Source organism: Hyperolius riggenbachi, chromosome 5 (assembly GCF_040937935.1).
Source record: "Hyperolius riggenbachi isolate aHypRig1 chromosome 5, aHypRig1.pri, whole genome shotgun sequence".
NCBI lineage: Eukaryota > Metazoa > Chordata > Amphibia > Anura > Hyperoliidae > Hyperolius > Hyperolius riggenbachi.
Genome location: NC_090650.1, coordinates 354,319,266 through 354,342,696, shown reverse-complemented (window position 1 = coordinate 354,342,696; position 23,431 = coordinate 354,319,266). Strand labels below are relative to the sequence as shown.

General features: G+C 43.8%; 2 protein-coding genes across 2 annotated transcripts in view; both read right to left on the bottom strand.

Moving 5' to 3' along the window:
* The window catches only part of LOC137519428 (NXPE family member 4-like), a 38,702-nt gene extending 26,711 nt beyond the window's left edge, over window positions 1-11,991 (bottom strand). Inside the window, exon 1 of the mRNA XM_068238380.1 lies at window positions 11,911-11,991. Within this exon, the coding sequence (XP_068094481.1) occupies window positions 11,911-11,991 (81 nt within the window). The remainder of the gene's footprint in view (window positions 1-11,910) is intronic.
* A 7,773-nt stretch (window positions 11,992-19,764) lies between these two features.
* LOC137517767 (NXPE family member 2-like) overlaps window positions 19,765-23,431 on the bottom strand; it is a 55,900-nt gene continuing 52,233 nt past the window's right edge. Inside the window, exon 5 of the mRNA XM_068234797.1 lies at window positions 19,765-20,085. Within this exon, the coding sequence (XP_068090898.1) occupies window positions 19,765-20,085 (321 nt within the window). The remainder of the gene's footprint in view (window positions 20,086-23,431) is intronic.

The following is a 23,431-nucleotide window of genomic DNA, read 5'->3' as shown; positions in this document are numbered from 1 at the left end:
GGAAGCTTCTGCACTGGAAACGAGCAGAGAGGTGACACTGATGGGTACTGTTGTGTGGTGGCGAGCTGGCTACTTATACTGAAAGGAGGGAGTGGGAAAGGGAGGGATTAAGGGAGTGATCTAGCTACCTATACTTCATGGGGAGGGATCATCAGGCTACCTATACTAGAGGGAAAGGGGGATGGGTAATCTGGCTACCTATACTGAAAGAGGGTGGCTGGTGACAGTGGCCTTGGGTGGTAAAGAGTAGAAATCCGGCCCTGTGCATACATAGGGGGCCAGGCGGATCCTTATGAAAACAGATATTATAAAATATTTGGGTAAAAATGTTAGTTGAAATGTTACCTTTTGAATAAAAATTAAATTTAATACGATAGAAAACACAACAAGTATTATCAGGAGACTTTTATGAGATGGCAGGTATTCCATTCTACCTAAAGGAGACAAAAAGAGACAGAAAAGTATGTGCTGAAGATAGTATACATAGGATTCTGTATTGATACATAGGGTAATTCCAAAAGTTACCACTTTAAACTCTTATCTCGTATGGGGCCTTTTTTTGAAGTTTACTTCCTTATTGTTGGTGGCAAGGCCATGCACACGGGTTAGGTGGCGATGTTCTCATAGGGATCCTATTGGTTGCCAAGAAGGCCGCTTCCCAGAGGTCTTGAGCGCTGACAGATGCCAGGTGCTAAAGTCAAGCAATGATGCACCAGATTTAAAGTGTACCTGTGCTGACATGTAGCATGGAGGTTGATTCACTAAATCCCGGTAAAATTGCAGTGTGCAGACATCAGAATATCAAAGTACGTTGCGCACGCTGCTTTTATTATGCATATACATATATATATATATATATATATATATATATATATATATATATATATATATATGTGTATGTATATATGTATATATGTATATATATGTACACACAGTGCTACCCATAATTATTTATACCCCTGGCAAATTTTGACTTAAAGTTAATTTGAGCAAAAAGTGTCCAGTCCGAAATTATTCATACCTTCTCAATAATCGATAGAAAAGCCTTTATTGGCTATGACAGCAATCAAACTCTTCCTATAATTGCAGACCAGCTTGTTATATGTCTCCACAGGTATTTTTGCCTATTCATCTTTAGCAATGAGCTCCACATTTTTCAGGTTGGAGGTCTTCTTGCTAGCACCCTGATCTCTAGCTCCCTACCCAGATTCTCAATTGGATTCAAGTCACGACTCTGTCTGGGCCACTCCAAAACGTTAATGTTGTTGTCTGCTAACCATTAATTCACCACTTTTCCTGTGTGTTTTGGGTCATTGTCATGCTGAAATGTCCACTGGTGGCCAAGGCCAAGTTTCTCTGCAGACTGCCTGATGTTGTCGTTGAAAATTCTCATGTATTGTTCACTTTTTTCATGGTGCCGTTTATTATGATTAAGTTCCCTGGTCCATTAGCTGAAAAACACCCCCAAAGCTTTATGTTCCCACCATCATGTTTGACAGTGTTGATGGTGTTTTTGGGTTTGGGCATAACTAGAAATCATTGGGCCCCCCTGCGAAATTTTGGATGGGGCCCCCTACCACAGCCCCCCCCCCCCCCACACACACACACACTTTCTGCACAGGTAAACTGAGAACCAATGTTATTCAATGGGCTAGTGCACACTTCAATGTGTTTTCCCTATGCAGATAAAAACAGACAACATTGAAGCACTGCAGGCATTTTCTCTATCAATTACATTAGCTTCTGTGATAAAACATGCATGTTTTCATACAGAAGACACTCGATTCATAAAAGGGTGCTAACTCAGTTAGCATGCCTAAAAGCTTTGGGCGTGCTAAGTAGGGCGCTAAGCAGATAGCACGACTAAAGCTTTTATTGATCGCGCGCAAAGTTTAGCACTGCCCGTAGCGCGCAAAATGTCGCACCGGGTGCACCTAAAACGTTGCACCGGGTGTGCTTGAAATGTCGCACAGTGCAACGTTTTGGGCGCACCCAGTGCAGCGGTTTAGGCACACCCGGTGCAATGTTTCGCCCGCTACGGGCAGCGCTAAACTTTGTGCGCGCTAACTTAGCGCGCAAAACTTTGCACACCCTTAAAGGCTTTAGGCGTGCTAAGGGGCTTTTAGGCTGGTTAACTAAGTTAGCACCCTTTTGTGAATCAAACCCATGGTGTGCAGAAAACTGAAAGACACGTGTGCTCCCAGCCTCAGCTTATTACACTCATTCTGTCCATCTCTGATGGAGCAGAACTGGCTATGCAGACTTCTCCAGCATCACTACAGTACAGAGCACTTGGGGAGGGGTAGAGAGGTTGGGCGCAGGGTGCTGTACATAAGACCCTGCTGCACACTGAATAGGGACTGTCTACAAATCGTTGTCTTCAAAAGTTTGTATGAATTGATTCTTTATCAGTGGCTGAGCAGATGCAGTCATTAGAACAATTGTGCAGAGAGCAGAAAGTTTTTTTCTCTCTGTACCATTAGTTATCTGTCTCTCAAGACAGGGAAAAGAAACTTCTCCCCTCGCGGGGCCCCTTGCGGCTTATGGTCCCCCTGCGGCTGCATCCGTTGCAGGGTCTATTGTTGCAACCCTGGGTTGAAGGCTTCTTCTTTTGTACGCCAAATGAAGGAAACATTGTGAGCAAACAATTCAATTTTTGTTTCATCTGATGATAACACAGAAGACCAGAAGTCTTCTTCTTTGTCCAGATAAGCATTTGCAAAGGCCAAGCTAGCTTTTGTGTGCCTTATCTGAAGAAGCTGCATCCTCCTTGGTCTGCATCCGTGGAACTCAGCAGTGTGTAGTGTCTGTGAGATTGTCTGCCTTGAGACATTGCTACCAGCAGAGCCCACATTTAGTAGGATGGCCTTGGTGGTGATCCTTGCATTCTTTTTCACCTCTCTCACTATCCTCCTGGCCAGCACAGGTGTCATTTTTGGCTTCCTCTGAAAGTTTCCACAGTGCGGAACATATTTATTTTTGATAATATTTTGCACTGTAGCCACTGGAACTTGAAAACATTTAGAAATTACCTTGTAGCCCTTTCCTGACTTGTGAACAGCCACAATTAGAGATGACCCGAACTGTTCATCGGCGAACGGTTCCCGGCGAATTTCCATGGTGCGCAATCGCAGAGAACCGCAAACTTTTCTGGAAGTTCGATTCGCCCCCATAGTGCATCAACTTTGACCCTCTACATCACAGTCAGCAGGCACATTGTAGCCAATCAGGCTACACTCCCTCCTGGAGCCACTCCCCCTCCTTATAAAAGGCAGGCAGCATCAGGCATTGGACTCACTCGTGTGCCTTCAGTAACTAGAGAAGGGAGAGTTGCTGCAGACTCTCATAGGGAAAGCTTAGTTAGGCTCTTGTAGGCTTGTTAGCTTGCTCCTTGCTGATTCGTATTGCTAAAAAAGTACCCATCAACTGCTCTTTTGAGAGCTAATCTTGTTCTTGTGATCTATTTTTATTTTTTGTGTGTGGCCCACTTGCATTATATACAGCCCTGTCAGTCAGTCACAGCTGGCCTTTGGTGTAATTCCTACTGTGCCACTGCCAGGCCCAGCACATTCAGTGACTACCTGTGTGTGTGTGACAGGCAGCTGCACATTTGTAATCCCAAGCACCGGTTACTGTTTAGCCCACCTACCTACCTACGTGAGCGCACGCATTGTTAATACCACCAGTCATTGCACCTGTTCATGGTACGTGTGTGTGTGGGACAAGTAGCTGCACATTTGTAATCCCAATCACTGCACCTGTTCACTGTTCAGTGCACCTACCTACCTATACCTACGTGAGCGCACAAATTGTTAATACCAGGGTACCTGTGTGTGTGACAGGCAGCTGCACATTTGTAATACCAGTCACTGCAACCTGTTCACTGCACCTGTGTAACCGCACATTGCTGTACCAGCAGTCACTGCATACCTGTTCACTGCACCTGTGTAACCATACATTGTATTAGTCAAGTCAGTGCATACTTTTCACTTCATCCCACCCAATATGGACAAAACAAAAAGCAGAGCCAGAGGCAGGCAACCTGGCAGGTCTGTTCGAGGTCGCGCTGTCGTGATTTCGTGCAGCCCTCGACCAAAGTACAGTGTTAAGAAGAAGGCACGTGCCATCAACCCCCAATATTGTCAGGACGTAGTTGACTATTTAACACAGAACACCTCATCTTTCTCAGCTTCCGCACAGAAGCATGACATATCTTCCTCCTCTTGCCCCAATTCTAGCACCCCACTTAACACTCAGTCGGCCGCTACCACCAAAGTGCCATTACCCCAGGGCTCAGCGGTGTGGAAATTTTTGTGTGTGTCTGCCTCAGATGAGAGCAATGCCATCTGTACTCTCTGCCACCGAAAATTGAGCTGTGGAAAGACCAAGACCCGCGTAGGGACAACTACCTTATGAAGGCACATGATTGCAAAGCACAAACTGCAATGGGATGACCACCTGAGGAAAAGCAGCACACAAAAGCAAAGCCACACACCGCAGTGGAAGATACCAGGCCACAATTTTTTCTCAAAAAAGGTGATACCTAAACTGTACCGTGATGTTGAAAGGCAAGTGGTGACATCTCTGGAACACAGCGTTGGGTCAAGGGTCCATCTTACCACTGATTCCTGGTCTGCAAAGCACGTTTAGGCCTGCTCGAAGACTAAGTCAGTCCCCACACACAGCATCTCTGCCTGCATGCCGTGTAACTGCCTGCCCCAAGACTAAGTCACTCCCCACACAGCATCTCTGCCCGCAGGCCGCTTGACTGCCTTCTCCGCCACCACCAACAGGGTCCAGGACTCCAGGTGGATTCCTGAATTTTTAAGGTTGCTGCTAGCAGCGGCCGCTATAATAATTTTTCTGGTGCGTGGACATGCCTGCCTAATTTTTCTGGCTGCACTGCAGCTGCAACAACAAAACAAAAGGCATGTACATATGGCAATTCCCCTTCGTGATCATTACCTTGCCGGCCGCGGTGAAGGGGCTTGCGTATCACAATGAAGCAATGACCGCCGGCTATATGAGTGTCTCAGGGGGGCACATCCACAATAATAAGGTTGTTGCTTCATTGTGGACAGACCAAATTTGATCAACTGGACAGTCACTGTTCTGTCATTCAGCTACCTCAGCCCGGCAACCACATGGGCTGGAAAGCCACCATCACCTGCACTCTTGTCATGGTGCGCACCAGTCCAGCATGGCCGTCACAACACAAACAGCTGTTTGCGGTGTATTACACAGTGAGTTTGGTGTGTCAGTGTGAAGCAGTACTCTAATTACACTCCCTGATTGATGTATACACATGCAAGATGTTTTAAAGCACTTTATGGCTCATACACACGGGGCACAACTGTCGCCACAAACACGTAGCACGCGCATGTTGCGGCGACAGGTCCCCCGTGTGTGAGGCGTGCCCAACGAACCGTCGCCAGTCAGAGCTGTCGCCAGGTGATTGACGTGGCCAATCACCGGCAACAGCTGTCGCCGCAACTGTAGCTAGTCCGCCACACGTACTGCGTGTGTATGCGGACTAGCGACAGCAACCCATAAACAATGTACGGAGCTTCCGGCGGGGGGAGGAACCTTCGGCGACAGCTTCCGCCACCTCTCTGTCCCTCTGTGCGCCGTGTGTACGGCTGCTGCACAGAGGGACCTGGCGACGAACTGTCGCTGCTTTTTTTTTTTTTTTTTGTCTGTTGCCAGGCTTCTGTGCCTCGTGTGTATAAGGATAAAAAGAGACACTGAAGCGAGAATAAATCTCGCTTCAGAGCTTATATTCAGCAGGGGCATGTGTGCCCCTGCTAAAACGCCGCTATCCCGTGGCTAAACTGGGGTCCCTTACCTCCCAAATCCCCCCCTGCAAAATCCGCGACCAACTTGGTCATACATTTTGCTGCTGTTGAGGCAGGGCTAATGGCTGCAGCCCTGCCTCTCAGCGCCGTCTATTAGCGGCGCATCGCCGCCTCTCCCCCGCCCCTCTCAGTGAAGGAAGACTGAGAGGGGCGGGGGAGAGGCGGAGATACGCGCTGATAGACGCGCATGGAGGCAGGGCTGCGGCCATTAGCCCTGCCTCACCAGGAAGAGATCCCCGGGACTCCACGAGGGGATTTGGGAGGTAAGGGACCCCCGTTTAGCCGTGGGATAGCGGCGTTTTAGCAGGGGCACACATGCCCCTGCTGAATATAAGCTCTGAAGCGAGATTTATTCTCGCTTCAGAGTCTCTTTAAGGCCTGCAATTTAGCATGCAAAGTGATTTTTGCCCTTAAAACTCTGCTTTGCATCAAATCCAGATTTTTCCCTGGGACTTTTGGCATCTATCCCACTCATCCATGCAAAAACTCAGATGTTAGACCCCTTGAAACATCTTTTCCATCACTTTTGTGAAAAGAGCCCCGGTGCTGGTTCTGAGGAAGTTTCAGAACCTTCGGAGGTAAGGACTGCCAGCTAGGCAGTTTCAAAGTGCCCTGATGATACCACAGGGGTCCCACCCCTCATGTCTGGTATCAGGGCGCTGGGTAAATCGAGACAGACCTGAAAATGTTAATAAATCTGCCCTGACCTGTACGGTTCTGTAAGATAGAGCCCATATATGGGTAGATATGATTTCTAGCCCCAGTACAAGGGGAGGGCTCATCTCATCTTTGAAGGGGGTGTATGGCTCCCCGCCCTCACTCCCTCCTACTGAAGCAGGGGCATAAGAATGGCTGAGGACCCAAACTCAGTGTCCTCCACACTGAACCATCTTGCACTCATCAGATGCCAGCTTGAGGATATGCTGGCATCCACCTGGTCTGAACTCTGAACTCTGTACTTTGAAACCAAGAACTTTATGATTCTTCCCACAATAAGGACATCTTTCCAGGAACTAAGTATTTTTCTCCCTTCTTTTATTTTTCATACTGGCTATTACGGTTTTAATAGTTGTTGATTTTCATAATTGTCTGTATATATTAATTATTTATATTGCGTGAATAAACGACTTTCCCCAAGTCATTCACTTTCCGCTACCCTGCTTATCAGCACACACAGAACTGATCCCGGGTCTCTGAAGATACGCTACTGTTTGTTTGTTGTTGGCTAGACAGAATAACGTGTGTTTAACCGTTTTATTCGCAGGATTAGTCAGTCAGTTAATGGGCTCCACGGTCCCATGGTAACTGCGGTGGTGGCAGTTTACTCTGAACCAGTAGGTGACGTTGTAATCACCCGTGTCTCACAGGCTCCCTTCTGAGTTGTCTGCGGCTAATTCTTAACGGTTCCTGCGCATTGACTGCGACCAGTGTTCGCACGATCTGTGCGCTGGCACCGTTTAGAAGTCTAAGTGCGGTCAGCCACAAGGGCTCCTGTGACAGCAACCAATAGGATCTCTATGAGAACATCATCACCTAACCCGTGTGCAATGTGTATATATATATATTGCCTTTCCGCAGCATTTGTGATTTGAAAAACAGATTCCCATTCACTTGAATGAGAATTACTGCAAAATTGCAGTGGTTTTAAAAAAATTGCAGTAAAATCGATTAATTCAAGTGAATGGAAGTACATTTTCAAAACACAGTGGAAACGCAAACCAGCGCAGCTAGTGGGCAAGGGCCCATTAGAAAATAATGACATTTTAAAGAGTTACCTTTTTTACTTTTGATGGCAAATTGTGCTTCATAGAATCTAAAAATCAGCAGCTAGTATTAAGGTGGCCACACACCATACAATAAAATGATCCGATTTTGCAGCAATTCGATATATATGATCGGATCTCCCGAAAAAATCAAAAGCCTTTTTTTATTCATTCGACTGAAAAATCTGAAAACGGATTTACAGGTTTTTTTTTTATGTCTGTTGATCTGGACTGCTGGAAATTTTTCTTAAATTTTTCTAAAGATTGTATGGTGTGTGTTAGATTGTCAATGTATTAACCTCCTGAGCGGTATGCCAAACACTGTGTTGGGCATCCCGCTCACTAGAATTATGAGCCCCCCAGGAAGATTCTAATAGATTTAATGCCCCCACAAGGTTTAGCTAGCTCTAGGCTAGCTAGTATATGTAGCCGGCACCCCCCGATCGCTGCCGATCCCCCGATCCAGCCACTTAAGGCTCCTTGCACACTGCAAATTAGTTTTGCAATTCCGATTCCGTTTCCGATTTGCAATTCTGATTTTCCCTGAATACAATCAACAGAAAAGCGGAGGAAAAAATATGCAGCATGCAGTAATGATTAAAAATTGGAATTTGATGTAAAAAACAATTAAAAATCGGAATTGCATGCAGTATGCAGGGAGCCTAATAAATTACCCAGCCTGGCTCCAGCAAATCGGCACAGCCTCCCCGCACAGCTCCAGTCTCTCTATGGGGAGGATCGGGTCTGCGTATGACTTCATGTACGATCCTCCCCATAGAGAAGACCGGAGCTGTGCGGGGAGGCTGTGCCGATCGAAGGAACCAGGCTAGGTAAAGTATAATCGGGGGGGATCAGAAGAAATCGGAGGGTGCCGGCTACCTATCTATGCTAGCTAGCCTAGTGCTAGCTAAACCTTGTGGGGGCATTAAATCTATTATATTCTTCCTGGGGACTATAAGCTGCAAAACCTCCTGAGCGGCGTAACGCTCAGGAGGTTAATATACACACCCTAGCAATTTTCTCAGAGTTTCCAATCATTTTTATCATAATTGGGGAAAAAATGAACATATCTGTGTGGTACATTGGTCAGATTTTTTAAATGTTACAATCAGTCTGAAAAATTGATTGCGATTCTTGAATTGAACAGATATTTAAAAAATTGTATGGTGTGTGACCACCTTTAGGAAGACCAGTGGCCTAACTAGAGATTAGGGGGCCCCATAGCAAAACTTTCATGGGGTCTTTATGGGGCCCTCAGATGTAGACAGTCTTGAGCAATCCCATCTGACCGTACGTTATGGATATGAGTTAATTGGGCAAGTTACATTCTCATGCGATCTACACTGCATATACAGTAGTCCATGAGCACTTATACAACATCATAGAGTGGAGGAATACAAGAAAGTAAATGGTAAATCCATAAAGTGCCATCTGGGCCTCCTCTGCTTCAGGACCCCATAGCAGTTGCTATGGCTATTGCTACGCCATTGAGGAAGACTTAAAGGACCACTATCTTGAAAAAGTGTAACATTTAAAATACATGTAAAAATATACAAATAAGGAGTATGTTTCTTCCAGAGTAAATGGGCCATAAATCTCTTTTCTCCTATGTTGCTGTAACTTACAGTAGGTAGTTTTTTTTATATAATTTGTTAAAAAGTAAGAATATTTCCAATTCTCATATCAATTCAACTCCAATACTAAATATCATCATATTCTCTTCTTCAGTTTTCAAAAATTACATAATATGAAATAAACAAAACCCATAAAGAACCCCCCCCCCCCCCCCCCCCCCACACACACACACACACACACACACTCTCTCTCTCCCCAATCTTCAAATCAATGATCTCATAAAGAATCTAACATTGTTAGACTTTTTTTTTTTTTAAAGATCCCCTCTACCTATTACCATCCAAAATACTTACAAAAGTAAAAAACTATATCCATTTTAATTACAGGAAGCTCCTTCCCCTACATCTCCACCATATCTCCATACTCCTTTGTATCTTGAAATTCACTCCATTTCCCTCATTTTACATTAAATGCTTCTAATCTATCCTGCTGCAAGGCAATCTGATTCTCCATACTCCTCACCATATTAACCTTCTCAACCCACTCTTTCATAGTTGGAGAACCCTGGCATCTCCACCTAACTGGGATTAAACTTTTAGCGGCAATTAAAAGCTGGGGAACAAAATATCTCTTATATCTACCCATAGACATAGATGTTCCATGCAGCAATACCTTTACTGGGTCTCAATCTCCACAACCTTCCCATAATTCCCAAATACAATCCAACGAACCCTTCCAAAAACCTTATTCTACTGGGCACTCCCACACTAAATGCATTAAAGTCCCCTTTGCTCCACACCCCCTCCAACATCTATCACTGACCCCTTGGAACGTTGTTGCCAACCTATACGGTGTTCTATACCCTAGTTTCTCAACGTGTGGTACGCGTACCCCAGGGGGTACTTCTGATGGTTCCAGGGGGTACTCGGGTTTGATATACTTAATCAAGAATAACAAATTTAGAGTTTTAGAAAATGATAAATATTATTTAAACAACACCAAATTAGTGTTTTAGCTAATTAAAAGCAATAGTAAATGCTTGGAAATTGTTTAGAACCAATTATCATGTACTACAATTAAATATATATTTGTCATGGGGTACTTGTGATAATATTTACTATGCTGGGGGGTACTTGGTGAGTACAGGGTGTTAAAAGGGGTACATACCAATAAAATGTTGAGAAACACTGTTCTATACCATCTTGTCAGTAATTTAAAGTTAATTTCCTTTATTCTAGAACAAATTGATGTAGCATGGGCCAAAATACATATTTTTCTTTTCCACCAATCATCTACAGAGATGCCAGCGTCCTCCTCCCATCTACTCAAATATTTAGGAAATTCTCCCTTCCTCAATTTATTCAACTCTTTATATAAAAAATGATATCAGATGCATGGGAGGAGCCTCCTTTACAAATCATTTCTCAAATTCTGATCATTCAGAACAAATGGGGAGATCTCTCCCCTTCTCTGCCAAAAACTGCTTCAATTAAGCATGCCTCCAAAAATCAAATGGGAATTGACCATATTCCTCTCGCAACCAAAATAAAGTTTTAATTTCTCAATTAATCATAATATCTCTTAAAAATACACCTCCCCTCTCACCCTATGATCCAAAAAAAACCCTTTCTTTCCCTGGCAGAAAAAAGGAGACTCCCCCCAAAGGAGTCATCAAGGACATCCCCCGTGACCAACCTCCCCTTTTATTAACAACATCCCACACCTTAAATACATTTTTAATCCACACAGGTGTCCATCTTGTTAGATCTCTAAATTTCCCCGGGAACCAAAAAACGTTTGCCAAATCCAATCCAACCAATTCTTTTTCAATATCTACCCACCTCTTTCCTCCTCCCCCATACGTCCAATCGAAAAGTCTTAGCACTACACAAGCTCTATAATAAAGTTTCAGATCCGGAAGCCCTAACCCCCCCCCCCCCCCCTTTCTTTAGGACGTACCAAAATATCATATGCTAATCTTCAGGGCTTCTTCTGCCAAACAAACCTGATAAGGATTGATATTAGAGATCTGAAAAAAGCTGCAGGCACACAAATTGGAATCATGGACATGCAAAACACCAACCTAGGCAAAATATTCATTTTAACAATATCTATACACCCAAACCATGAATAACCGTTCCACACCATCCCTCCAAATCTATTTTAATTGATCCTAAAAATGGAAGATAATTCAAAGAGTATAGCTTCGATAAATCACTAGGTAACATTATTCCTAAATATTTAATTGCCTCTTTTCTAAAAGGAAATGAAAAATTACTTTCTAGCAAAGCAAACAGTAAAACTCCTGGTGCCAATGACACATTAAGTGCTTCAGATGTATTCATATTAATCTTAAAATTTGAAAAAATACCATATCTCTCGATTTCCTTAACCAAATTTGGCAGAGACACCAGAGGCTCCGAAACATAAAACAAAACAAACACAGATATCTTATGCTCCTCATCTCCAACTCTACCTCCATGTATATTCCCAGACCGCCTAACTGTGCACAAAAAAACTTCCAAGGTCAAAATAAAAATAACCGGTGAGAGAGAGCATCCCTGTTTCGTTCTATTCAACAAGGAGAAGGCACACGACAGGGCCCCATTCGCTCTAACCCTTGCAGTTGGGCCTGGATAAAGTACACCCACCCATTTTAACATATTCTCTCCTAATCCCACATATTTTAAAGCAGACATAATAAAATCCCAGTTCACCTTGTTGAATGCCTTCTTCGCATCAGTCGATAGTACCATCATAGGAACCTTCTTCACCAAAGACCACTTAAATAATGCCATCGCCTTTGCCACATTATCCCTCCCTTCCCTTCCTGGCACATAACCTACCTGATCCCCCCTTAACTACTAATCCCAACCATGGCTTAATTCTCTCATCTAAAAGTTTTGCAAAAATTTTTTATATCTAAATTCAATAATGATATAGGCCTATAACTTTGACATAAAGCCGGATCTTTTCCACTCTTATGTATAACTGTTATATGGGCTTCTAACACATCCCTGGGCACTACTTTCCCCTCTTTAAGGGAATTAAAGAATCTACACATAGGAGGCACTAACACATCACTGAAATTGGTAAAATATTGCTTTGAAAAACCATCGGGACCTGGTGACTTACCCATCTTCATAGCTTTTAACATAGCTAACACCTCCTCCTCACTTATCTCTTTTTGCATTATATCTCTATTTTCCTGTGATATTTTGACCATTCCAGATTCCTCTAAATATTTCCACATCCCCTTATCAAAATCCTTAGATTTTTTGGAAGACCATACAATGAAGAATAATATTCTTTAAAAACATTCACTATTTTGTGTGCCTGCAGCTCAACAACCCCCCTATTATCCTTAATTTTAGGAATATACGCACTTTTCCTTTGTCCTTTTAATGTCCTTGCCAGCCATCTCCCACTCTTATTAGCATGTTCAAACCATTTGGCAAAATAAATTCTATTTTTCTCCCTCAGTCTACCCTCCAATTATTCTGACAATCTATTTCTTGCACTATTCAAATCATCTAGGGCCTTCTGATCGAATGACCCCTTATGCGCTAATTCCAATTTTCCTATTTCCAAAAACATTTCTGTAATTTTACTATTATATTTTTTCTTTTTCTTGGCTCCCAAGGAAATAAATATCCCCCTTGCCACTGCCTTATGGGCCGACCATACTATGCCCTTGTCCATACCATCCAACTCATTATCCTCAAAATACTCCTCTGTTTTTTTGATCTTATCTTTAACTTCTATATCATCTAGAAGATTACAATTGAGTCTCCAATGCCACTCACGCCTATTTCTAAGCATCAAATCCACATCAACCCATATTGGGGCATGATCTGAAATAGTTATATTCCCAATTCCTGCCCCTTTTACTCTGTCCCAACAAAAATTGGTCCAAGAACAGCATATCTATCCATAAAAAAAAGGAATAGCCCTTTTTCACAGAAGGAAAAGTGCTCTCCATACATCTATAAGATGGATATCTTGAAAAATATTTTTAATAATTATATTAGCTACAGCCGTAATACTCCTAGATCCCGATGACACATCCATTTTAGGCTCAGAGACCCAATTGCAATCCCCCCCAAATATCATACATCCCTCCCTGAACTGCTCAAGTTGTTCAAGCACCAATCTAAAGAAAGTAGCCTGTGATTCATTAGTCGCGTATATGTTGACAAAAGTATACACTTGACCCACTAGTTGACCCTTAAAAAAAAGAAATCTACCCATCTCGTCACTCTTTTTATCCAAGAGTACAAATGGACAAGTCTTACTCACTGCTATCAGCGCCCCTTTAGCTTTTTTAATCGGAGAATTTGAAAAAAAAATCTATCAAATATGGACAAGGGCATACCAGGCATCTTATCTTCACAAAAATGGGTTTCCTGCAAAAAGAGGACCTGGGGTTTAAGTCTATGCAGCTCCATCCATAATTTTCCCCTCTTAACTGGAGAATAGAGATGTGGCGAACGGTTCCCGAACGGTTCACCGGCAAACATCTCCAAATCCCTGTGGCTCTTACTACTTCCGGGTCGCACTGACCCGGAGTAGTATGCCTGCGCTGCCCGGCGGAGCGCGTCCTAGATCGCGCTCCTGTTGCCGGGCACTCTCTGCGCATGAGCGTGACGTCGTTCATGACGGCAACAGGAGCGCGATCTAGAACGCGCTCCGCCGGGCAGAGCAGGCGTACTACTCCGGGTCAGTGTGACCCGGAGTGTAGTAAGAGCTCCAGAGATGTTCGCCGGGCGAACAGTTCGCCACATCTCTACTGGAGAACCAAGACCTTTAACATTATAAGAGAGAATCCTCAAAATATCACCCTTCTGAGACATCTAACACATATTTCTTTGATTGTTTAGAGGAGACTAGAATGTGAGAAAAAATAAAAAAAAAAACATACAAATATAAAAAAACAACCCAAAAAGAAAAAATAACCCAATTGTCCACTCAGGACACCCTCCTCCAGAGAACCGTATTCTCTTTGTCTCCATCCTCTTAGAGACCTCTCCTAGGGATTTGGAAAGGTACAGCGGCATACCCCCCTCCCCCCACCCCCACCAGGTAAACTATCATATTATTATTAAACAACCTTTACAATTGTATCATATTATTAATCATTCATTTTTTCTTCTCCCGTCTATCCTGCCAAAAAAAAGTTATATTAAATTCAGAACTTCTCCAATCCTCAAAATCCACTAATGATATCCCCAAAGTCTCACAGAACTTTTTTACATCATCCTTAGATCTCAAAATTGCAGATTTTCCATTTAAACTTGCAGAAAGACTGAAAGGGAATCCCCATTTATATTTTGCTCCTGCTTTCTTTAGTTCCTCCAACAGAGGTTTCACTGTCCTTCTGGTCATTAAAGTTCTCCAAGACAAATCCGGGTATAAATCACTTATGCTTCCATCCAAGTCAATTGATCCCTTTTCTCCAGCTTTCATCATAATTTTATCTTTATCAGCAAAACGTAAAAGTCTGCAAATCACATCTCTTGGCATCTTAGGATCAGCCTTTTTAGGACCCCGTGACCTATGCACTCTCTCAATATCAATAAATCTGTCACTATTCAAAAGAATATGGAAAATCTTCATAACTGTCTATTTTAAATCAGCTACATTGACCTTCTCAGAGAGCCCTTTTATTCTGATATTTTGTCTGCAATTTCGATTCTCATAATAGTCCAATTGGGACATCATCTCTTCAAACTTTATTATGCAAATTAATCTGGGAAGAAACTTCAGACACAGTTTGCACCATCTTTTCTACCTTATCCTCCACAACTACTACTCTCTGACCAATACTTATCACTTCATTTTTAATCTCCATCATTTCCATATGGAATTATTTTTCCAAACGCTCAATCGATTCTTCCATATCAGATAATGTGGGATACAGTAGGTAGTACACATTTGATAGATAGTTTTGGACCAACTCATCTCCCCATGGGGGATTGTCAACATTATTTCTTTATGAAGATGCTCCCTGAAAAGGATTTATACAAATATGCTAGCCAACCTCCCTGTCTGCTGCACACTTTTTTGGCAGTTGGATGGAGCAACTGCCATTCACTAAGTGTGTTTGAAAATAAAGACAACTCTGAAACCCCCCATCCCCTCCCTCCCCCGGCAGTTCTGTCAAATTTCTACTACCTACTGTAAGTCACAGCAACATATGAGAAAAGTAATTAACAGCATATTTGGAGCTAGTCTACTTTAGGGGACCCACCGTAAATCCCCATAGAGAATTTGAGCTGTGCTGAAAACGGAGCGAATTTCCGCTTTCAGCCTGTTTAAACCCCCACAAGTCATATATCTATGGAAAGCTCAGAATCTGCTCTAACGAATGGTGCCACTTTCGGTGAGAAAAAGCTAAACCTCACCGTGGCTCCGTCAGCCATCTTTACATCTGTGCTGCTCCTATTTTTCTCCCTTCTCATTGGAGGGATTGTTAGCTGGGGGCGTGCCAGAAACTACTCTCACAAGACTCACAAGTTACTATGTCTACCGACCTTCAGGGCTGTGAAAAATAATAGTTTGGCCGAATGAAATTAAACTGTGCCGAACAGATAGGAAGTTACATCCTCCTGCTCCCATCTGCCAACACACCGCCCAGCGCAGTAGTAATAGGAACTAAGCCAGTAGAAAACATTTCACTTTTTTTTTTCCTTCTCTCTGGCACGCCCCCAGCTAACAATCCCTCCAATGAGGAGGGAGAAAAATAGGAGCAGCACAGAACCAAGATGGCCGTTCGGCGCCTCGTACACGGTGAGTTTCACCTTTTGCTCACCAAAAGTAGCATCATTCGTTAGAGTAGATTCTCAGCTTTCCATAGATATATAACTTGTGGGGGTTTAGAAGAGCTGAAAGCGGAAATTCGCTCCGTTTTTAGCACAGCTCAAATTCTCTATGGGGATTTACGGTGGGTCCCCTAAAGTAGACTAGCTCCGCATATTTTACTCTGGGAGAAATGTACTTATTTGTATGTGATTACATGTACTTTACGATTTTCGGGATAGTGGTCCTTATATTTCAGTATAATTTATAATGTACTAACAGTAAAAAGAGGGACAGAAAACATATACTGTACATTCATTACATTTGCAGCATTACACACTTTTAAAACATTAAGAATAAACATATCTTCAGTTAAACAAGTGATGCTATATACTTACAAGGCTGCTGGTCTCAGTGCTGCATTCAGTGTGCTGTGTGTTCCACTGTGGCAGGCAGTGCAGGTACTGAACATAGTATAAGTAATCACAGACTCCAGCAGAGGGTGTGTACATCACTGAACACAGCCAGCTACCTTCTTAGCGGATAGCAAAGCCGTCACCAATCACCAACAGGCTAAAAATAAAAACTAAGTACACATAATAATATCCCCAGCTGTAGTGTAGTAAAATGACTAATACAAACAAGTTTAGTACATTTTAATCGTTCCACTAGCTTTTATGACCTGGGCAGGCACTATTAAAGTGAACCCGAGGTGAGAGTGATACGGGTGTTGCCATATTGATTTCCTTTTAAACAATTCCAGTTGCCTGACAGCCCTACTGGTTTATTTGGCTGCAGCAGTGTCTGAATCACACCAGAAACAAGCATGCAGCTAAACTTGTCAGATCTGACAATAATATCAGAAACACCTGATATGCTGCACGCTTGTTCAAGGTCTATGGCTAAAAGTAGTAGAAGCATAGAATCAGAAGGACAGCCAGGTAGCTGGTATTGCTTAAAAGGAACTAAATATGGCAGCCTCCATATCCCTCTCACCTCGGGTTCACTTTAAGTGGTCTCTCATGCTAAGTCCATGACAATGCCCCAATATTATAAAATCACAACAAACCACCATACCAGTCACCAGCCACCATATACACTAGCTCAGTGGGTACACTAACAGCTCCCAAAGCTGAAGAGTTAGTCCCGCCATGTGTACATAATAAAAGGGCACCTGGAAATTGCACCTGATGAGCATCCCTTGTTGATAAGGTGATTAATAAAGGCCAAGAGCATGTCCCTGTTTGATATATGTTGTGCCTAGAACCCACCTGCGAATTCAGACCAGTGGAGCCATATTCCTAAGTAGCTTTTCCAAGTGCTATGTGCTAAATGATCATTTTACTCACTTACTTATACAATGTCCCACAGGTGTTTAGTGCCCCTTTTCTGGAAACTTATCCACTTATGGTGCCAGCTTCCTGAAGTGCTCCAGCTGAAAGCGAGACAAAGAATCCCCTATACCATTAGATGGCACATGCACAGGAAGAAAATATGGGGCGACATCTAGTGGTCAAAAAGTAATTTTACACCTATTTTCATTTAAATCAATAAATCCCCCATTAGTTATTAGACACAGAACATTTATATCACGCTTTTCTCCTGGCATACTCAGAGCAAGCGCCAGAGCTCTAGAGGCAGTAGCAGTGTTAGGGAGCCATGCCCAAGGTCTCCTACCGAATAGGTGCTGGCTTACTGAACAGGCAGATACCACATGCATATTAGCCCTTTAACCCTCTCCCCCATAGTTACCAATATAAAACACCTGTAAAAAAAAAGAGACATTTAAAAAAATACATAAATAGTTATTTTAGGGGCTACATTTTTTAATATGTATGTCATGGGAGTACATTGCTGTTGTTTTTGCAAAAAATGCTTGGAATTAGTGATATAGTATAAGCGAACACAAAATGGAAAAAATTCACCTATATTTCTAAATAAAATATTGTCATCATACATTGTACTAGGGACATGATTTAAACCTAATAACCAGGACAAGTGGGCAAATAAAATATATGGGTTTTATCTACAGTGACACATTTTAGTTTAAAACTATAATGGCTGAAAACTGAGAAAAAATGTTTTTTTTATTATTCCCATTAAAATGCATATATACTTAAATAATTCTTAACAAAAAGTACAATCCAAATAAAGCCCAATTTGTGGTGAAAAAAAAAAAACAATGCATAGATTATTTAGGTGTGATGAGTAGTGACAAAGTTATTGATGAATGAATAAGATTAATAAATTAATTTATAAATAATATTTTGAATAATTGATCTTATAGTAGGATATTTTACTAAATTCTTTAAACATTAACTTTAACCAAGGATTGAACTTCATCCCAATCAGTAGCTGATAACCCCTTTCCCACAGGAAAGCTTTAGCTTTTCTTGAATAGATCATCAGGGGAGTCTGTGTGGCTGATATTGTGGTGAAACCGCTCCCACATTGTGATGTCATGACCAAGGTCCTGACAGTTTTCTGTCTGTGAACCTCGTTTCATTGTGGGAAGTAATGGCTTTCTTTCAATTGCCAAGCAATCAATATCTCCCTATGTGCATAGAACTCTCTATAACAAACATTCTGTACAGATCACCTGGCAGAACTAAAGCTGTCCTACAGATATGTAGTCGGGTACAGTCCTTTATATAGTGAAGGGCCAAAACACAGTCCTTTTTACCAGGCGATCCACCTCACCCACTTCAACATTTATTACTTTAGAAAAGGACTTATTAAAAAAAGTGCTCAAGTGCAATCTTGTAGTACAAAAAATCTTTAAATAACTTTATTGACACATATAGCAAAAAGTCTTAAAAAGGGGGCTCTTCAGCTTAACAGAGTCAGTCTTCATACAATCACTGGTGCATCAAAAAAAAAAAAAACAATATTTATAACTGACAAAGAACTGTGGTCTGTTGAGGCTTGAATACATGTAATCTTTAAAGGGAACCTTAACTGAACGGGGGTAAAGAGTTTCACTTACCTGGGGCTATTACCAGCCCCCTGCAGCAGTCCTGTGCCCTCGGAGCCGCTCTGGAATCCTCCGGTCCCCCGCTGTCACTTAGTTTCGTTTTTGACGACTCACCAGTCGGCCAGCCGCCATGCGTATTATTGGACGCATTCCCTACTGCAATTAGTGCTGTTGCGGAATGCAACGCGTACAAAAATACGCGTTGCCGCATATCATCGCGTGCGGAATGCGGCAACGCGTATTTGCGGTCCGTAACAGCGCTAATTGCAGTAGGGAATGCGTCCAATAATACGCATGGCGGCTGGCCGACTGGTGAGTCGTCATAAATGAAACTAAGTGACAGCGGGGGACCGGAGGATTCCAGAGTGGCTCCGAGGGCACAGGACTGCTGCAGGGGGCTGGTAATAGCCCCAGGTAAGTGAAAATTACCGTTCAGTTAAGGTTCCCTTTAAGGTGTACATTAAAGGCAACGACACATGTTCGTTTCGGGGTTTATAGATTATGCGCCCTTCATCAGGCCGTAATACACAATTCTAAAAAATAAACATTAAAGAAATACATTAAAATCACAAATATAATCAAGCAAAGCAATGGAGAAGACCTCCTACCCAGAAAAAAGACCCCACGTGGGCGATAAAATTAATGGTATGTACAACACCAGGTTCAGTTCAATTTTAGAACCTACAAACCGATGAAATTGTGTCAAGATGATCCAGTAAAGAGGAAGATTAAAAATTATCTCCTAAGTGAAAACTTAGGACAAAATGTTAATTGGATCTGGCCTATTGCCGCTAACTGCTCAACAAATGTAGGTCATTAACATTTTGACTTCGTTCTCAGCTACTATTTCTGGAGGGTGAACCTGATTGTAGTCAAATGCATTGGTCATATCCCAGCCATTGACAAAGCCAACATTGAGGTCAGTAAAAATGAGTTCCATGATTAAATACTGAACAGAAGCACGGAAATCACTCATTGTTTCGTAATGCTCTTTCATCCCGCTTGTGTTCTCAGTCTTGATGATAACTTTGGTGTCTGGACTTCTCAGGAAGAGGCGTTCAATAGCACGACGTATGTTGAGGAGCCGCCTTATGAAGTGGAAGATAGGGCAGTGGCGTACCTAGGGTATTTGGCACCCGGTGCTGGTTATCCACAGTCACACCCCCCCCCCCCCCCCCCCCGGGCTGTGGAGTCGGTACAAAAATCTTCCGACTCCTCAGTTTATGAAACCACGACTCCAACTCCGACTCCAGGTACCCAAAATAGCTTCAACTCCGACTCCTTAGTCTTAATACTTAACAGGGCTGTGGATTTTGTACCAAAATCACCCGACTCCTCAGTTTATGAAATCAACGACTCCGACTCCAACTCCAACTCCAGGTGCCCAAAATTGCCCAGACTCCGACTCTTCGACTCAGACTCCACAGCCCTGCCCCCCCGTAATTGGGGCTACGTTGCGCAAAAAATGTGTGTGGTCATATACCAAAATGTGGGTGTGGTCACGGGTGGAGACTAGTTTACATGAACTTAGCAATGGTGGGACATTAGATTAGGACAGTGGTGGCGAAAAGTCACTTATCTATCGCAAAGTGCCAACAGCAATTTAAACTAAATACAAACATTTTAACTCATACATGAACATTATGGAAAATCCAAGTTGAAAATAAACTGTGAAGATAAACAATTTCATCCATCCTACTCCTGAAAAATGTTTTTTTTTTTTTTTTAAAACCCCCCCAGTTTTATTTTCTGTTTTAAAAAGCTAAAAAAAAAAATAAAAAAAAAAAGTAGGTTTAAAGGAGTTATCCGGGCAGTTTTAATAAAATGAACGCCCCAAGCTCCCAGGACCTCCCTCGCCGCATCTCTGCTCTCAGCCGTTCGCCGGAGGCTAAGAACTACTACCACCTGCGCAGTCCGCTCCGGCCCACGTGGCGGTGATTGACAGCGCCGATCGCGCAGGCGCAGTACAGAGCAACCTCCAGGTCGCTCTGACATCATCGCCGGGGACCGGGTCGGAGCTCCGGCGAACGGCTGAGAGCAGAGATGCGGCGAGGGATGTCCTGGGAGCTTGGGGCTGGAGGAAGCCCCCGGTTAATTTTATTAAAACTGCCCGGATAACTCCTTTAGGGCTGGAACCCACAGGAGCGCTTTTGGCAGCGTTTTGGCAGCACTGCGATACGCTAGCAGTTTGCCAAAACGCTGGGCTGATGTTAATGGATGGGGCAACTTCCACAGGAGCATTTGCGTTTCTCAGAAACGCAAACGCAGGACGTGCAGCATTTTGGGAGCGTTAGCGCTTCAATGTAAAGTATTGAACCGCTAGCGGAAACGCTCAGCAAAACCTGAACTGAGCGGTTTTGCTAGCGTTTTGCGGTTCAGCACACTGTAACAAAATGAAAAATAATTCACAGGACCAATCAGGATAAAAACGCGAAACGCTAGGCACCCGCTGGGGAAAAAAATACAATGTTGCAAAACACGACCAAAAACGCGCATGAATCCGCTTGCAAACCGCTCAGACAAAACGCTAGCGGTTGCGTTTTGCGTTTGCGGTTTTCAGTGGGTTCCAGGCCTCAATGCTATTGTCTCATATGAGGTTGATTCCGCTTTTCCCATAGTCTCGCAGTTAGCAATCATGAGGCCCCCAACAAGACAAATTCAGCAATCTTGAGGCCCCCAACAAATCATGAGGCCCCCAACAAGACAAATTCAGCAATCTTGAGGCCCCCAACAAGTCAAATTCAGCAATCATGAGGCCCCCAATAAATTATGAGTTCCCCAACAAGACAAATTCAGCAATCATGAGGCCCCCAGCAAGACAAATTCAGCAATCTTGAGGCCCACAACAAATCATGAGGCCCCCAAAAAGACAAATCCAGTAACCATGAGGCCACCAACAAGACAAATTCAGCAGTCATGAGGCACATAAATAGACAGCATTTCAAATAAATAGGCAAAATGCCCCATTAATATGGTAGACACCTCTCACCTGGCTTCTGAATTCTCCTCTACTGGCTGCTGTGCCTGGCTGGCAATACTATTTTTGTCTGGATTGGCGATGATGTGTGAGCTGAAAGGCCTGGCAGTGATGCTGTGGCCTGACTGGCGGTGATGCTGTGGCTGGGCTGGCTGGCGGTGATGCTGTGGCTGGACTGGCTGGTTGAAGTAAATGCTGGCCTGACTGGTGGTGATGCTGTGGCCTTTTTGCCAGTGATTCTGGGCTGGTTGGCTGGTGGTTATGTTGGGCTGGCTGGCCTAGATAGTTTAGGTAGTGAGAGGTGCCCCACAGTTTAGGTAGTGCCAGGAGCCCCCCAGTTTAAGTAGTTACAGGAGCCCCCCAGCTCAATTAGTGACTGGAGCCCCCCAGTTCAGTTAGTGACAGGTACCCCCCAGTTTAGGTAGTGACAGGTACCCCCCAGTTTAGGTAGTGACAGGTGCCCCCCAGTTCAGCTAGTGACAGGTGCCCCCCAGTTCAGCTAGTGACAGGTGCCCCCCAGTTCAGCTAGTGACAGGTGCCCCCCAGTTCAGCTAGTGACAGGTGCCCCCCAGTTTAGCTAGTGACTGGTGCCCCCCAGTTTAGCTAGTGACTGGTGCCCCCCAGTTCAGCTAGTGACTGGTGCCCCCCAGTTCAGCTAGTGACTGGTGCCCCCCAGTTCAGCTAGTGACTGGTGCCCCCCAGTTCAGCTAGTGACTGGTGCCCCCAGTTTAGATAGTGACAGGAACAGGAAAAGTTGTGACTGGGCACACCATCTTAGGTAGGGTGCTTGGTATTGTGGTATAGGCAAACCACCAAAGTATAAGTCCAGAATTCAAATATACCAGCACTCCAGCTTTCTCAAAGAATCACGCTCTTTTATTGAGCTAACATATCCACAGAAATGACCGACAATTGTTTCGGGGCCTCGCAGGGTCCCCCTTTCTCAAGGCGTGTGTGGTTACCAATATCAATAAAAGAGCGTGATTCTTTGAGAAAGCTGGAGTGCTGGTATATTTGAATTCTAGATAGTGACAGGGACCCCCAGTTTAGATAGCGACAGCGACCCCCCAGGTTAGACAGCGACCCCCCCAAGGTTAGACAACGACCCCCCCCAGGTTAGACAGCGACCCCCCCCCCAGGTTAGACAGCGACCCCCCCCCCAGGTTAGACAGCGACCCCCCCCCCAGGTTAGACAGCGACCCCCCCCAGGTTAGATAGTGACAGGGACCCCCCAGGTTAGATAGTGACAGGGACCCCCCAGGTTACATAGTGACAGTGACCCCCCAGGTTACATAGTGACAGTGACCCCCAGGTTAGATAGTGACAGTGACCCCCAGGTTAGATAGTGACAGTGACCCCCAGGTTAGATAGTGACAGTGACCCCCAGGTTAGATAGTGACAGCGACCCCCAGGTTAGATAGTGACAGCGACCCCCAGGTTAGATAGTGACAGCGACCCCCAGGTTAGATAGTGACAGGAAACCCCAGGT